At 44.6% G+C, this 16,472-nt stretch overlaps 2 protein-coding genes across 2 annotated transcripts; both read right to left on the reverse strand.

Annotated features, from left to right (window-relative positions):
• Window positions 1-601: 601 nt before the first annotated feature.
• On the reverse strand, window positions 602-2,026 carry LOC128930634 (actin-related protein T1-like). Its single transcript, XM_078362351.1, has one exon. The coding sequence runs from the start codon at window positions 1,826-1,828 to the stop codon at window positions 698-700; it is 1,131 nt and encodes a 376-aa protein (XP_078218477.1). The 5' UTR covers window positions 1,829-2,026; the 3' UTR covers window positions 602-697.
• A 7,981-nt stretch (window positions 2,027-10,007) lies between these two features.
• On the reverse strand, window positions 10,008-11,432 carry LOC144580980 (actin-related protein T1-like). Its single transcript, XM_078362365.1, has one exon. The coding sequence runs from the start codon at window positions 11,232-11,234 to the stop codon at window positions 10,104-10,106; it is 1,131 nt and encodes a 376-aa protein (XP_078218491.1). The 5' UTR covers window positions 11,235-11,432; the 3' UTR covers window positions 10,008-10,103.
• Between the last annotated feature and the right edge of the window lie 5,040 nt (window positions 11,433-16,472).

Genomic DNA, 16,472 nt, shown 5'->3' on the forward strand with positions numbered 1-16,472 from the left:
AGCCCTGAGATGGAAAATGGTAAAAATGCACAACAATAAATTACAAGTACTGATTCCTCATGCTCCAACTGGGAACAAAAACCCTGAGCTTAGAGGGCCTTAGAAAACGGTGATGTCTGTGCCCAAGTGTTTTTCCCTTCCGATGAGTGTTTTGATCTCATAACAGCAGCGCAAGAACCTTACTGCACTAACTAGAGTACAAAATTGCTCTAGGGTTCAAACAGGTACAATGACTCGAACCCTTAGACTGGTGGGGGATTTCTGGTTCTGCTTTGTTTCCTTCCTTTTCCCCACACTTTTCTTCGTGATTTAGTCTCCTGGGTACTGGGCCTATGAGAACCACCTAAGGTAATAATTTAATTTAAAGATTCTCGGGATCCTACCAAATCAAGCTCCTAGGTATGACTCCCAGGCACCTTTGGCTGTAAATCCCGTGCATGAACGTAACCTCAACATAGCACCCAAGGTTTTCCTGGGAGAAAGACATCTTAAGAGGTCTATGGGAGAGAAGAGAGTAAAGAGCAACCTCACGATTCATGACATGTATTCATAGATCGTAGTGATACTAGGAGTAAACTGAAACTTGAAATGATGAGACTTTTATTGAGCATCAGGCTGAAGCCCAGAAGAAAATGCCACCTCCCACTGGGACTCCTCTAATCTGGCACTTCAAGATGTCCCCTCTGCTCAAGGATCTTTAAAAGCACTTTCTTTGAACCACAGATGTCCCATACTCCTTGAACTCCACAGAGGTGACCCACCTGGGCCTGAAACTGCTCATAGAGGTCATGATGGATGCACCAATCCACGCAGAGAAGCACCTGTCAGGAGGAGCCGTGATCTTGATGGGAGTCCCCTTGGAAGCCAGCTGCTCCAATTCTTTCATGAGCCTTTCCTCCAGCCCAGGGAAGAGAGTGGTGCCCCCGCAGAGCACAATGTCTGCAAAAAGGTTCTTCTGGATGTCAGCGTCACACTTCATGATGCTGCTGGAGACCATTTTTGAGAGTCCCGGGCTGTGGATGCCCAGCCGGTCAGGTGCAAAAAGAACCTCAGGCACTTGGTGCAGCTCATTCCCGAAGCCGATGACATGTCCATCTGGCAGTCTGTATGCCCCCAGGACCTTTCCCCGACAGTTGCGTAGCTCTTCCTCTGGCTCAAAGGCGATGTAGCACAGCTTCTCTTTGATGCTATTCACCACGGCCTTGTTAAGGACGCAAGGGAAGTTACACCCGCTAGCCAAGAGGAGCCGGGTGAGGTGCTCTGTGATGTCCCTCCCTGCCACATAGAGTTTGGTGACTGCGTGAGGCAGGGAGTAACCCTCATAGACGGGGACAGCGCAAGTGACCCCATCACCGCTGTCCACCACCAGGCCTGTGACACAGGCAGAGGCATAGAGCGCTGCCACTGCATGGTTAGACAGGTAAAAAGCAGGCACCCTGAACTTCTCGAACATGATTTCTGCAACCTCTTCTCGAATTGCTCTAGGGTTCAAAGAGGGCTCGGTCACAAGGAAAGGCTGTTGGCTGGGGTTTACTCGCAGCTCCCACTCAAAGAGATGTTTCCAGAGTGCCTCCATGTCATCCCATCCTCTTACCAGTCCACGCTGGACGGGGTAGTGCAAACATAAGGCCTCATACTTGAACAGGGCTTCTCGCCCCACTAAGTACTTCTGATTGGGTCTTGCTGAAGGCTTGTTGAATTTAGGATATCCCAAGACAGAGTTCGTGACATGGCGGGGCCCAAGCTCTCCAGACAGGCCTGCTTTGCAGAGTCCTGAACCGTTGTCCAAAATTACAGCAGGAACATCTAATACGTGTGGATTAAACATGTCTGCGGCATGCTCTTCTGGACTGCCCCCAGATCAAGAAAGAACACTTACGTCACTTGGTGAGATGACAGGCACCTTTAGGATTTCTTAAGCTGCAGGGTTCCGAAGTTCTCAGGTTATCACCCAGGTAGAACTAGTGGGCTGCCTTCAGTCCACAAGGAGAACCCATCCTCAACCTCTGAATCTTGTCTCCTTTCTGTAGTCCCAGGGCCTGCTGAGGCAACATGAAGGGTGATTGCCCTCCATGTCACAATCCAGCCAAGGCAACAATTGTCCCCCCTGAGACTCAGAGGGGCGGGGTCTCTTGAGCATCACAGGGGTGGGGCCTCTTGAGCATCACAGGGGTGGGGCCTCTTGAGCATCACGGGGGCGGGGCCTCTGAGCCACTAGTACTCCCTACTCAGATACAAAGCCAAAGAAGTCCAATCATACCTACAGAGCTGCGAGAAACACTATTCTACATGCTTTTGCCTGGAATTCGGTGGCCACTTATTTTTAGATCTATATTTAGGAATAGAATTGCTGAGTCTTATGACAACCCCATGTTAAACCATTTGACTTTAATTTATGTAAGTTCTTTGTTCCCATGTGGTGGTGACCCCTTACATTCCCACAGCCACTGTAGGAAAGTTCCTACTTCTCCACATGCTTCTAAATTCTGTTATCTGACTTGAAGATTCTAGGCATTCTAGTGTGTGTAAAACGTTATCTTATCGTGGTCTTGATCTACAGCTTTAAGTATCCATGTTGAGAATCTTTTTTATGTGCTTATTGGCCATTCTAATCTCTTCGTGGGGAAATGTCTATGCAGACCCTTTGCTTTTTATTCCTTAGGTTGTCTTTTGAGTATTTCATTATGACTGCTCTTTACACATTCAAGAGTCTAGTGTTTATCAGATACATTATGTGCATACATGCTCTTCTATGCTTGTCTTGTCTTTTCACTTTCTTGTTAGTGTTCCTGAAATTACAGAGCTTTAAAACTTTAAAGTAGTCAAGTTTCTCAGTCTTGTCATTTGTCGTTTGTATTTTGTGTCACATCTCAGCATTCACTGTAAAATTTAAGATTAAATTCATCTTTTTGTTTTCTTTTAAATATTGTAAACTTTTAAGTACTAATTAGTTTCTTCTAATTTTTATTTTTGGTGTACATTATGTTTTCTACTTCATCTTTTTGACTGCAGTCCTGTCCAGTTGTTCTAGCACCATTTGTGGAAGATAATAATTTCTCCCTCGCAGAATGGCTAGTACCCTTTTCAAGCAACAGTTGACCATAGACAGACACCTGGGTTTATTTTTGGACTCACTGCTCTATTCCATTGATCTATATGTCTGTCGTCATGCCGGTAGCACGCTGCATTGATTTCTCTTACTCCGTAATAGATGTTGTAGTTACGAAGTTTGAGTAGTTATTTCTGCTTCCTTTGCAAGATTGTTTCGGCCATTTTGGGTCCCCTGCGATTCAATATGCATTTCAGGATCCACTTGCCAATTCCTACCCAAATGTCGCGTGGAATTTTGCCAGACATTGCCTTGAATCACTAGGTCAACTTGCGGAATGTTACCATCTTAAGAATGTCAACTCTTCCAATCTGTGAACAGGTGATATTATTTTGCCATTCACGTACATATTACTTTAGTTTCTTCAAGCAATATTATCGTTTCCCGAAACTTGTATACTAGTTTTGTTAATTCGTTATTTCTAAGTCTTTTTTTAAAAATTCGAATTGTTTTTGTGTTTATTTCTTTTTTGGCTTTAAATTTTATCTTCGATTCCGGGAGGCATACATGTGCTTAATTGATGCATAGGTATTGCATGCATAATGGTGGGAGTTGGGATTCTAGAGTACCCATTAATTAAGCATTGGACATTGTATTCATTAGGTTATATTTTATCTTTCCCTGTTTTCCCACTCTCATCCCTTTGGCGTCTCCAGAATATTTTTGGTCCCTCTTTATGTCCATGTGTTTTATTTGTTTAGCTTCTACTTATAAGTGAGAACATGTGCATTTGATATTCTGCTTTTATGTTAGTTTTCTTTGGGTGATGGCCTTCAGCTCCATCCCTGTTGCTGGAAGAGACATGACTTGATTCTCCTGTGTGGCTACATCGTATTCCATGGTGTATGTATACCACATTTTCTTTTACTAACTAACTGTTTGTAGACTCATAAGTTGGTTCCATAACTTTGCTATGGTAAACAGTGCAGTGATGAACATGTAAGCGCAGATGTCTTTTCTATATAGCGAATCCTTTTCCACTGCTTAGATACCCAGTTGCAGGATTGCTGGATCAAATGGTAGTTCTGGTCTTAGTTCTTTGTCGTATCTACATAGTGTTTCTCAGAGTGAGTGAAGTAGCTTACATTCCCACCAGTAGTGTACGAACATTTCGTTTTCTCCACGTGCATGGAAGCATATGTCGTTTTTGACATTTTTAACAATAGTTATTCTTACTGGTGTAATATGGTATCTCTGTGGGGTGTTCATTTGCATTTCTCTGATGAATAGTGATGTTCAGCATTTTCACATGTTTGTTGGCAGCTTGTATGTCTTCCTTTGAGAAGCATCTATTCATGTTCTCTGCCCACGTTTGAATAGGGTTGTTATGTCATCTCCGATGTAAATGGAGAAGCTTGAAACAAGTATAATCACAAAGGACAAAGATGATATTATAACTGCCAATGACGTTACAAAAGGATCCTCAGAGGATACTATGAACAAATCTGCACGCACACATACTAAAAAATGCATGTTAAATTCTCTAGTGAAGTTTTCACAGAGTCTGTCCTTAAATATATTTTTCAAGTTGTTTGTTCTTCCTCCTACTTTCTCAGTAATGCCAATGAGCCACAGACTGGGTCTCTTCACATAATCTTATGTTGGGAGCCAGCCCAACCCCATACGTGGGTGCCCTTATTCCCAGTGGTGACAAGGGATCGAGGAGATGAGTTACAGATTCACAAGAGTAGAATTACAGCCTGGGTCCAGGGGACCAATGCAAGCACGGGAACCAGGTTGGCCCTGGGCTCTGGGCTCCAAACACTTTAATTTTGTGCATCGTCTCATCGATCGTGTGGGCATGGAAGCGGAGGGTGAAGGGGTAGGTGAGATAGCCGGGCAGAGAGCACTTGAGATCCTTCTAAGACGTGCCGAACCAGTGCTCTGAGTTTATCACTGATTGTTGTCAGGGTGCTGCTGCATCAGAAGTATAGCAGACGAGGAGCCACCGGGTCTGACCACACCCAGTGCATCAAGGGGATATTACCTCCCAAGCAGTGAGGACAGAGAGCCCTTAAAATCACGAGAGCCTAGGCAGAGCCTGAGGTGTTCCGTGACCTCTGCCCTGCAAGGCTTTTCTCTCTTTGCCAGCTCCCATCTGCAAAGAGCCTCCTGGATCTTGTGAGCAGAGGTCGCCTTCGTTCTCAGAGATCTTTGTATAAGAGACCCTCGTGCAGTCTCCACGTTGAGAAGCCATGTGAGGGACCAGAGCAGTAGTGCCTGCTCTGCATCCAACCCGAGGTGTTCCCTGCTGTTACTGTTACTGTGCTCTCTGATGGTCTTTACCTTAGGCCTTCTGTTGCCATTTGATTTCTAATTAACTGCACCTATAATAGAGTTTAGTTCGGTGTATAAACTTCAGTCCTCTGAGCCAGGCGAGCTTATGATTATTTAGACCGAATGAACAGAGGTCGCGCTCCCTGGCCATCTTGACCCACGATCTTCTGTATCTCAGAAGTTTTGTTCAGTTCTTAAAATAATTCTTTCTTCAGTTTTATCTGACTGAGTAGATTAGAATAAGTAGTCTTCAAGCGCTGAGATTATTTCGTCATGTTTGTCTATTCTTCCATCAATACTTCCGATTGTAAGTATAAATTGCTGTCAGTAAATGTTTCAGCTCTAGAAGTTCAGTTTGCTTCTTTGTTAAAATGGCTATTCCATTTTTTGATTCTTGTACCATTTTACTAGATTCCTTGCATTGGATTTCACCTTTCTCCTGTATCTCTATGAGCATCCTTGCAATCCGGACTCTCAATGAGATGACTGCCATTTCTGCTAGGTTAAGAACCGTTGCAAGGAAGCTAGTGAACTCGTCTCAAGGTAAGGGGACGTTCCGTAGTTTTGAATCGCCTGAGTTACGTTGCTTTTTTTGTTGTTGTTGACTTGGAGGGAACTTTGGTGTTCATTGAATGGTGGCGCAAGTAGTGTATACACAGTTGGCATCATGGATGGACGTTCTCAGAGGGCCAAACCTCTGTGCAGTATCTTGATTTGTGGATGAATTATTGCCCTTGGTTTCACAGGGGGATATATTAGCAAAATTATCTTGCTTTGAATTTGGGTTGTGATACAGAAGATGGTGGTTAAGAGTAATGGTTGGTAAATGGGCTCTTAGCCATGTTGTTTTTCCGTATGTTCTTTAATTTCTAGTTATCTGTGGTAGAGTGAGAAGAAAGGAGACCCCTTCAGCAGGTCCATCCCTGGGCCTTGGGGAAGACCCTCTAATTACTGGCACTGCATTAGATTTTGTTAAGGTGTTCCAGCCTACGGTGTTCCCTTGGGCAGAGGCCATGTCAGGGAAAGAGGTCACACCCCTCTGTACTGGCCCTGTGGAGGTCGTCTTACCGTATTTCCACAGCAGCCCATGAACTTGTGCGACTGTCCCCTCTCAGTACTCTGAGTATGTGGACTCCGGTCCCACTCAATCGGGAGCCAGAAACCTCAGTTCAGCACTCTGGAGCTGTGCGCTGCAGCCGTGGAGTGAGCACAGGCTTTGTGTTCCATCCGCAACTTCCAACCTGGTGGACAGAAGAGGCAGGGACTATGGTGGTGGCAATGGCAGAGAGACTCTCAGTTGTCTTAGGGGGCTCCACCTCAGAGAAACAAAGAGCCATGGCTGATCAAAGTGATCATCCAGGAGTAGAGTGGCTGTGATATAGGCCCAAGCCTGGGGGCCCTGCCTTGTGACGAACAGGTGAAGACGAGTCTTCCGGGGAAGACAGTCTAGTCTCCTCTCTGTAGCGTGGCTTCAGTATTCTGAAGGTGCGAGGAAAGCAATCAGGCTCTCTGCTCTTTCCCCAACCCGCAGACAGCAAGAGCGGGTACGACAGGGGTGGCAGTAGCAGACGGACCTCCAGTGGCCCGTGGGAACTCCACCCCAGATTTGAGAAGAGCCACTGCTGATCAAAATGTTTGGCTGGGGGTGGGGCGGCTGCACTGTGGCTCCGAGCCTGAAGGCCGTGTTTGGTGAGAAGCAGACGGGGCAGGGACTCATGAAGGAAATAGGAAGGCCACCTTTCTGTACGAGAGCTATGGCATGTTGGAGGCACACGACAGTTCTAGAGTGTTTGCTCCCTCCTCAGCCTGAGAACAGAAAGGGTAGGGAGGGACCTTGACAATGGCAATCACAGAAGGTATGCTGATTACATCTGGGAGCTCCATCCCAGATAATTGCAGAGCTGCCACCACGTGGAGTACTCGGGCAGAGGTGGAGGGGCTGCACCGGCGTCCCAGGCCAGTCTGCAGTGTGTCTGCTCCTCAGCACTGTGGATGCAGACTCTATCCTTAGGGCACGTGAGAGGGACCGGCCTCCCTCCACGGCAGTGCTATAGCAGTGAATGCTGGGGTGTTCGGGGATCCAAGGATCATGGAGCCTCATGGGTGCTTGAGGCAAATCTCTGTGTTAGTCTGGAGGTATAGGGGGTCAGGATGGATCTCTTGTGCCCAAGGTTGCTTAGGTCCATGGCAGAAGGGTGGAGGATCCCCAAGGACTTTTGCTCGTTTGCCTTTTCCCCATGGTAGGAAACCTCCGCTGGTTCCATGTCGGCCCCAGTGGGAGGCTGTCCTGCCTCTTTTCTCTCTGCTCTCTGCGCGTTACTATTGTGTCTTTAATTAATTCTGATGTGCCCTCCTGGATGATCAACTTAAAGAGCTTTACTCCTCACTCTGTCACTTCTCTGTGAGAACGACACGACATAGCTGCTTCCAGTCAGTCATCTTTCTCGTTCCTACTTTAGGTTTTTGGAAGATGATTCTGTAATGTGTGAGTAATGACAGTTGGATTTATTCTTTCCTAATTCTTATACTTTTCGTTGCTTCTGTCTACAATGATTTCTTTAGTATGTCCATTTATTCTGTCTGTACAGGGGACACATTGTTCTGTTTATGCTCCTCATCTTTCTGTGATAGCTCATTATCACATCCTGCTTTTACACTTCCTGGTTATTTGTCTACGTTAATTCTGTTTGCTTTTATAAATTCTGCAATTGGGCACCTAGCATATGTATACGCAGCGTGTCTTTCCTTACGTATAAACCACTGAAGACTATACATTTCTTACTGATTTCAGTTTTACCTGTATCCCATTATCTTGAGAGCTAGTGTTTTGTTTTCGTTCACTTTTTTATGTAAATCCATTACAATGTCTCTTTTTGTGTCCTTCTATTTAAAAGTGTCTTTTGATCTTTACATTATCTGAACATTAACTTAATGCTTAGGGTTTTTACAATCAGAGTTTAAATTAATGTAAGCCTTAAGTCAATTATTTAAGTCATTTAAATTATTAAGAAATGAAAGGGTTAAGAATTTCTGTTAATTTTAAAGGTTTTTCCAGTTAGAATTTCTTCGGTTTCAACTTAAAGATTCTAAGGTGAAGTAGTACTTTCCTTTCCGGATAATGCAAATACATTTAAATATTTTCGATTCGAACCAGTATTCACGATTTGTGGCCATGTTTGTAGTACAGAAGATTTAGTGTCTATTTCTGTTGCTATAAATTTATACCATCAACATTTTTAAATTTACCCCCATTTTCAGCATTGTGAAACTTCATTATGTTTTCTAACATGTTATTTGGTGATTCTGGGGTTATGTCTGTGTCTTGAGAAAATCTTGTACACCTTTCTGTGGCAATAGTCTGCTGACGGTAAGTATTTTTAGTTATTATTCAAAGATGTCTCTTATGTTATTACCGTCTTTCTTGTAATGGCTTCTTCCTGAGCATGTAATACTCTATTGACAGTAATGTTTTTGTAGCTTAATTTGAAGGTGTTCTTCCACTATCTTGTTTCTTTGTGGTTTGGATAAGTTACCTGTACAAAGTAGTTTGCTATTAAGCCAACTCTCTGAAATAAATGTAAAAATGAAAAGAATTGACTTATAGCGACCAGAGGGCTTGACAGGCTTCATGGCTGTGCTTAGGTAGCGATGCGATATCTCTAAAAGTGGAGACGAAAAGACATGTGAAAACTATACATCTATTTTTTTTTAAGTGAATGGTCTTATCTCATCCAGGCCGAAATTTATAATAGAATCCTTCCTTTTTAAAACTGTGTTGCACCCTTTCCTTCCAACTGCATTACCTCTCATTCCATGCTTCAAGTTGTGTGAAGTATGTGGTGTCTTTACTTCCATACTTTTCTTGAAATCCTTGTAATCGTATAAAATCCCATGTATTTATATACGTATTAACTTAATGAGAAGTAGTACTTCTGTATGTGTAATTTATTCGGTGCTCATTTTATCGGTAACTGTTAACTGTTTCCAGTGTTTGATCCGTAGCAAAATGATGCTATATATAGCCCTGAGATGGAAAATGGTAAAAATGCACAACAATAAATTACAAGTACTGATTCCTCATGCTCCAACTGGGAACAAAAACCCTGAGCTTAGAGGGCCTTAGAAAACGGTGATGTCTGTGCCCAAGTGTTTTTCCCTTCCGATGAGTGTTTTGATCTCATAACAGCAGCGCAAGAACCTTACTGCACTAACTAGAGTACAAAATTGCTCTAGGGTTCAAACAGGTACAATGACTCGAACCCTTAGACTGGTGGGGGATTTCTGGTTCTGCTTTGTTTCCTTCCTTTTCCCCACACTTTTCTTCGTGATTTAGTCTCCTGGGTACTGGGCCTATGAGAACCACCTAAGGTAATAATTTAATTTAAAGATTCTCGGGATCCTACCAAATCAAGCTCCTAGGTATGACTCCCAGGCACCTTTGGCTGTAAATCCCGTGCATGAACGTAACCTCAACATAGCACCCAAGGTTTTCCTGGGAGAAAGACATCTTAAGAGGTCTATGGGAGAGAAGAGAGTAAAGAGCAACCTCACGATTCATGACATGTATTCATAGATCGTAGTGATACTAGGAGTAAACTGAAACTTGAAATGATGAGACTTTTATTGAGCATCAGGCTGAAGCCCAGAAGAAAATGCCACCTCCCACTGGGACTCCTCTAATCTGGCACTTCAAGATGTCCCCTCTGCTCAAGGATCTTTAAAAGCACTTTCTTTGAACCACAGATGTCCCATACTCCTTGAACTCCACAGAGGTGACCCACCTGGGCCTGAAACTGCTCATAGAGGTCATGATGGATGCACCAATCCACGCAGAGAAGCACCTGTCAGGAGGAGCCGTGATCTTGATGGGAGTCCCCTTGGAAGCCAGCTGCTCCAATTCTTTCATGAGCCTTTCCTCCAGCCCAGGGAAGAGAGTGGTGCCCCCGCAGAGCACAATGTCTGCAAAAAGGTTCTTCTGGATGTCAGCGTCACACTTCATGATGCTGCTGGAGACCATTTTTGAGAGTCCCGGGCTGTGGATGCCCAGCCGGTCAGGTGCAAAAAGAACCTCAGGCACTTGGTGCAGCTCATTCCCGAAGCCGATGACATGTCCATCTGGCAGTCTGTATGCCCCCAGGACCTTTCCCCGACAGTTGCGTAGCTCTTCCTCTGGCTCAAAGGCGATGTAGCACAGCTTCTCTTTGATGCTATTCACCACGGCCTTGTTAAGGACGCAAGGGAAGTTACACCCGCTAGCCAAGAGGAGCCGGGTGAGGTGCTCTGTGATGTCCCTCCCTGCCACATAGAGTTTGGTGACTGCGTGAGGCAGGGAGTAACCCTCATAGACGGGGACAGCGCAAGTGACCCCATCACCGCTGTCCACCACCAGGCCTGTGACACAGGCAGAGGCATAGAGCGCTGCCACTGCATGGTTAGACAGGTAAAAAGCAGGCACCCTGAACTTCTCGAACATGATTTCTGCAACCTCTTCTCGAATTGCTCTAGGGTTCAAAGAGGGCTCGGTCACAAGGAAAGGCTGTTGGCTGGGGTTTACTCGCAGCTCCCACTCAAAGAGATGTTTCCAGAGTGCCTCCATGTCATCCCATCCTCTTACCAGTCCACGCTGGACGGGGTAGTGCAAACATAAGGCCTCATACTTGAACAGGGCTTCTCGCCCCACTAAGTACTTCTGATTGGGTCTTGCTGAAGGCTTGTTGAATTTAGGATATCCCAAGACAGAGTTCGTGACATGGCGGGGCCCAAGCTCTCCAGACAGGCCTGCTTTGCAGAGTCCTGAACCGTTGTCCAAAATTACAGCAGGAACATCTAATACGTGTGGATTAAACATGTCTGCGGCATGCTCTTCTGGACTGCCCCCAGATCAAGAAAGAACACTTACGTCACTTGGTGAGATGACAGGCACCTTTAGGATTTCTTAAGCTGCAGGGTTCCGAAGTTCTCAGGTTATCACCCAGGTAGAACTAGTGGGCTGCCTTCAGTCCACAAGGAGAACCCATCCTCAACCTCTGAATCTTGTCTCCTTTCTGTAGTCCCAGGGCCTGCTGAGGCAACATGAAGGGTGATTGCCCTCCATGTCACAATCCAGCCAAGGCAACAATTGTCCCCCCTGAGACTCAGAGGGGCGGGGTCTCTTGAGCATCACAGGGGTGGGGCCTCTTGAGCATCACAGGGGTGGGGCCTCTTGAGCATCACGGGGGCGGGGCCTCTGAGCCACTAGTACTCCCTACTCAGATACAAAGCCAAAGAAGTCCAATCATACCTACAGAGCTGCGAGAAACACTATTCTACATGCTTTTGCCTGGAATTCGGTGGCCACTTATTTTTAGATCTATATTTAGGAATAGAATTGCTGAGTCTTATGACAACCCCATGTTAAACCATTTGACTTTAATTTATGTAAGTTCTTTGTTCCCACGTGGTGGTGACCCCTTACATTCCCACAGCCACTGTAGGAAAGTTCCTACTTCTCCACATGCTTCTAAATTCTGTTATCTGACTTGAAGATTCTAGGCATTCTAGTGTGTGTAAAACGTTATCTTATCGTGGTCTTGATCTACAGCTTTAAGTATCCATGTTGAGAATCTTTTTTATGTGCTTATTGGCCATTCTAATCTCTTCGTGGGGAAATGTCTATGCAGACCCTTTGCTTTTTATTCCTTAGGTTGTCTTTTGAGTATTTCATTATGACTGCTCTTTACACATTCAAGAGTCTAGTGTTTATCAGATACATTATGTGCATACATGCTCTTCTATGCTTGTCTTGTCTTTTCACTTTCTTGTTAGTGTTCCTGAAATTACAGAGCTTTAAAACTTTAAAGTAGTCAAGTTTCTCAGTCTTGTCATTTGTCGTTTGTATTTTGTGTCACATCTCAGCATTCACTGTAAAATTTAAGATTAAATTCATCTTTTTGTTTTCTTTTAAATATTGTAAACTTTTAAGTACTAATTAGTTTCTTCTAATTTTTATTTTTGGTGTACATTATGTTTTCTACTTCATCTTTTTGACTGCAGTCCTGTCCAGTTGTTCTAGCACCATTTGTGGAAGATAATAATTTCTCCCTCGCAGAATGGCTAGTACCCTTTTCAAGCAACAGTTGACCATAGACAGACACCTGGGTTTATTTTTGGACTCACTGCTCTATTCCATTGATCTATATGTCTGTCGTCATGCCGGTAGCACGCTGCATTGATTTCTCTTACTCCGTAATAGATGTTGTAGTTACGAAGTTTGAGTAGTTATTTCTGCTTCCTTTGCAAGATTGTTTCGGCCATTTTGGGTCCCCTGCGATTCAATATGCATTTCAGGATCCACTTGCCAATTCCTACCCAAATGTCGCGTGGAATTTTGCCAGACATTGCCTTGAATCACTAGGTCAACTTGCGGAATGTTACCATCTTAAGAATGTCAACTCTTCCAATCTGTGAACAGGTGATATTATTTTGCCATTCACGTACATATTACTTTAGTTTCTTCAAGCAATATTATCGTTTCCCGAAACTTGTATACTAGTTTTGTTAATTCGTTATTTCTAAGTCTTTTTTTAAAAATTCGAATTGTTTTTGTGTTTATTTCTTTTTTGGCTTTAAATTTTATCTTCGATTCCGGGAGGCATACATGTGCTTAATTGATGCATAGGTATTGCATGCATAATGGTGGGAGTTGGGATTCTAGAGTACCCATTAATTAAGCATTGGACATTGTATTCATTAGGTTATATTTTATCTTTCCCTGTTTTCCCACTCTCATCCCTTTGGCGTCTCCAGAATATTTTTGGTCCCTCTTTATGTCCATGTGTTTTATTTGTTTAGCTTCTACTTATAAGTGAGAACATGTGCATTTGATATTCTGCTTTTATGTTAATTTTCTTTGGGTGATGGCCTTCAGCTCCATCCCTGTTGCTGGAAGAGACATGACTTGATTCTCCTGTGTGGCTACATCGTATTCCATGGTGTATGTATACCACATTTTCTTTTACTAACTAACTGTTTGTAGACTCATAAGTTGGTTCCATAACTTTGCTATGGTAAACAGTGCAGTGATGAACATGTAAGCGCAGATGTCTTTTCTATATAGCGAATCCTTTTCCACTGCTTAGATACCCAGTTGCAGGATTGCTGGATCAAATGGTAGTTCTGGTCTTAGTTCTTTGTCGTATCTACATAGTGTTTCTCAGAGTGAGTGAAGTAGCTTACGTTCCCACCAGTAGTGTACGAACATTTCGTTTTCTCCACGTGCATGGAAGCATATGTCGTTTTTGACATTTTTAACAATAGTTATTCTTACTGGTGTAATATGGTATCTCTGTGGGGTGTTCATTTGCATTTCTCTGATGAATAGTGATGTTCAGCATTTTCACATGTTTGTTGGCAGCTTGTATGTCTTCCTTTGAGAAGCATCTATTCATGTTCTCTGCCCACGTTTGAATAGGGTTGTTATGTCATCTCCGATGTAAATGGAGAAGCTTGAAACAAGTATAATCACAAAGGACAAAGATGATATTATAACTGCCAATGACGTTACAAAAGGATCCTCAGAGGATACTATGAACAAATCTGCACGCACACATACTAAAAAATGCATGTTAAATTCTCTAGTGAAGTTTTCACAGAGTCTGTCCTTAAATATATTTTTCAAGTTGTTTGTTCTTCCTCCTACTTTCTCAGTAATGCCAATGAGCCACAGACTGGGTCTCTTCACATAATCTTATGTTGGGAGCCAGCCCAACCCCATACGTGGGTGCCCTTATTCCCAGTGGTGACAAGGGATCGAGGAGATGAGTTACAGATTCACAAGAGTAGAATTACAGCCTGGGTCCAGGGGACCAATGCAAGCACGGGAACCAGGTTGGCCCTGGGCTCTGGGCTCCAAACACTTTAATTTTGTGCATCGTCTCATCGATCGTGTGGGCATGGAAGCGGAGGGTGAAGGGGTAGGTGAGATAGCCGGGCAGAGAGCACTTGAGATCCTTCTAAGACGTGCCGAACCAGTGCTCTGAGTTTATCACTGATTGTTGTCAGGGTGCTGCTGCATCAGAAGTATAGCAGACGAGGAGCCACCGGGTCTGACCACACCCAGTGCATCAAGGGGATATTACCTCCCAAGCAGTGAGGACAGAGAGCCCTTAAAATCACGAGAGCCTAGGCAGAGCCTGAGGTGTTCCGTGACCTCTGCCCTGCAAGGCTTTTCTCTCTTTGCCAGCTCCCATCTGCAAAGAGCCTCCTGGATCTTGTGAGCAGAGGTCGCCTTCGTTCTCAGAGATCTTTGTATAAGAGACCCTCGTGCAGTCTCCACGTTGAGAAGCCATGTGAGGGACCAGAGCAGTAGTGCCTGCTCTGCATCCAACCCGAGGTGTTCCCTGCTGTTACTGTTACTGTGCTCTCTGATGGTCTTTACCTTAGGCCTTCTGTTGCCATTTGATTTCTAATTAACTGCACCTATAATAGAGTTTAGTTCGGTGTATAAACTTCAGTCCTCTGAGCCAGGCGAGCTTATGATTATTTAGACCGAATGAACAGAGGTCGCGCTCCCTGGCCATCTTGACCCACGATCTTCTGTATCTCAGAAGTTTTGTTCAGTTCTTAAAATAATTCTTTCTTCAGTTTTATCTGACTGAGTAGATTAGAATAAGTAGTCTTCAAGCGCTGAGATTATTTCGTCATGTTTGTCTATTCTTCCATCAATACTTCCGATTGTAAGTATAAATTGCTGTCAGTAAATGTTTCAGCTCTAGAAGTTCAGTTTGCTTCTTTGTTAAAATGGCTATTCCATTTTTTGATTCTTGTACCATTTTACTAGATTCCTTGCATTGGATTTCACCTTTCTCCTGTATCTCTATGAGCATCCTTGCAATCCGGACTCTCAATGAGATGACTGCCATTTCTGCTAGGTTAAGAACCGTTGCAAGGAAGCTAGTGAACTCGTCTCAAGGTAAGGGGACGTTCCGTAGTTTTGAATCGCCTGAGTTACGTTGCTTTTTTTGTTGTTGTTGACTTGGAGGGAACTTTGGTGTTCATTGAATGGTGGCGCAAGTAGTGTATACACAGTTGGCATCATGGATGGACGTTCTCAGAGGGCCAAACCTCTGTGCAGTATCTTGATTTGTGGATGAATTATTGCCCTTGGTTTCACAGGGGGATATATTAGCAAAATTATCTTGCTTTGAATTTGGGTTGTGATACAGAAGATGGTGGTTAAGAGTAATGGTTGGTAAATGGGCTCTTAGCCATGTTGTTTTTCCGTATGTTCTTTAATTTCTAGTTATCTGTGGTAGAGTGAGAAGAAAGGAGACCCCTTCAGCAGGTCCATCCCTGGGCCTTGGGGAAGACCCTCTAATTACTGGCACTGCATTAGATTTTGTTAAGGTGTTCCAGCCTACGGTGTTCCCTTGGGCAGAGGCCATGTCAGGGAAAGAGGTCACACCCCTCTGTACTGGCCCTGTGGAGGTCGTCTTACCGTATTTCCACAGCAGCCCATGAACTTGTGCGACTGTCCCCTCTCAGTACTCTGAGTATGTGGACTCCGGTCCCACTCAATCGGGAGCCAGAAACCTCAGTTCAGCACTCTGGAGCTGTGCGCTGCAGCCGTGGAGTGAGCACAGGCTTTGTGTTCCATCCGCAACTTCCAACCTGGTGGACAGAAGAGGCAGGGACTATGGTGGTGGCAATGGCAGAGAGACTCTCAGTTGTCTTAGGGGGCTCCACCTCAGAGAAACAAAGAGCCATGGCTGATCAAAGTGATCATCCAGGAGTAGAGTGGCTGTGATATAGGCCCAAGCCTGGGGGCCCTGCCTTGTGACGAACAGGTGAAGACGAGTCTTCCGGGGAAGACAGTCTAGTCTCCTCTCTGTAGCGTGGCTTCAGTATTCTGAAGGTGCGAGGAAAGCAATCAGGCTCTCTGCTCTTTCCCCAACCCGCAGACAGCAAGAGCGGGTACGACAGGGGTGGCAGTAGCAGACGGACCTCCAGTGGCCCGTGGGAACTCCACCCCAGATTTGAGAAGAGCCACTGCTGATCAAAATGTTTGGCTGGGGGTGGGGCGGCTGCACTGTGGCTCCGAGCCTGAAGG

This window comes from Callithrix jacchus, chromosome X (assembly GCF_049354715.1).
Source record: "Callithrix jacchus isolate 240 chromosome X, calJac240_pri, whole genome shotgun sequence".
Taxonomy (NCBI): domain Eukaryota; kingdom Metazoa; phylum Chordata; class Mammalia; order Primates; family Cebidae; genus Callithrix; species Callithrix jacchus.

Coding starts and splice junctions, on each gene's coding strand:
- LOC128930634 (XM_078362351.1), bottom strand. CDS start 1,828: ATGTTTAATCCACACGTATTAGATGTTCCTGCTGTAATTTTGGACAAC.
- LOC144580980 (XM_078362365.1), bottom strand. CDS start 11,234: ATGTTTAATCCACACGTATTAGATGTTCCTGCTGTAATTTTGGACAAC.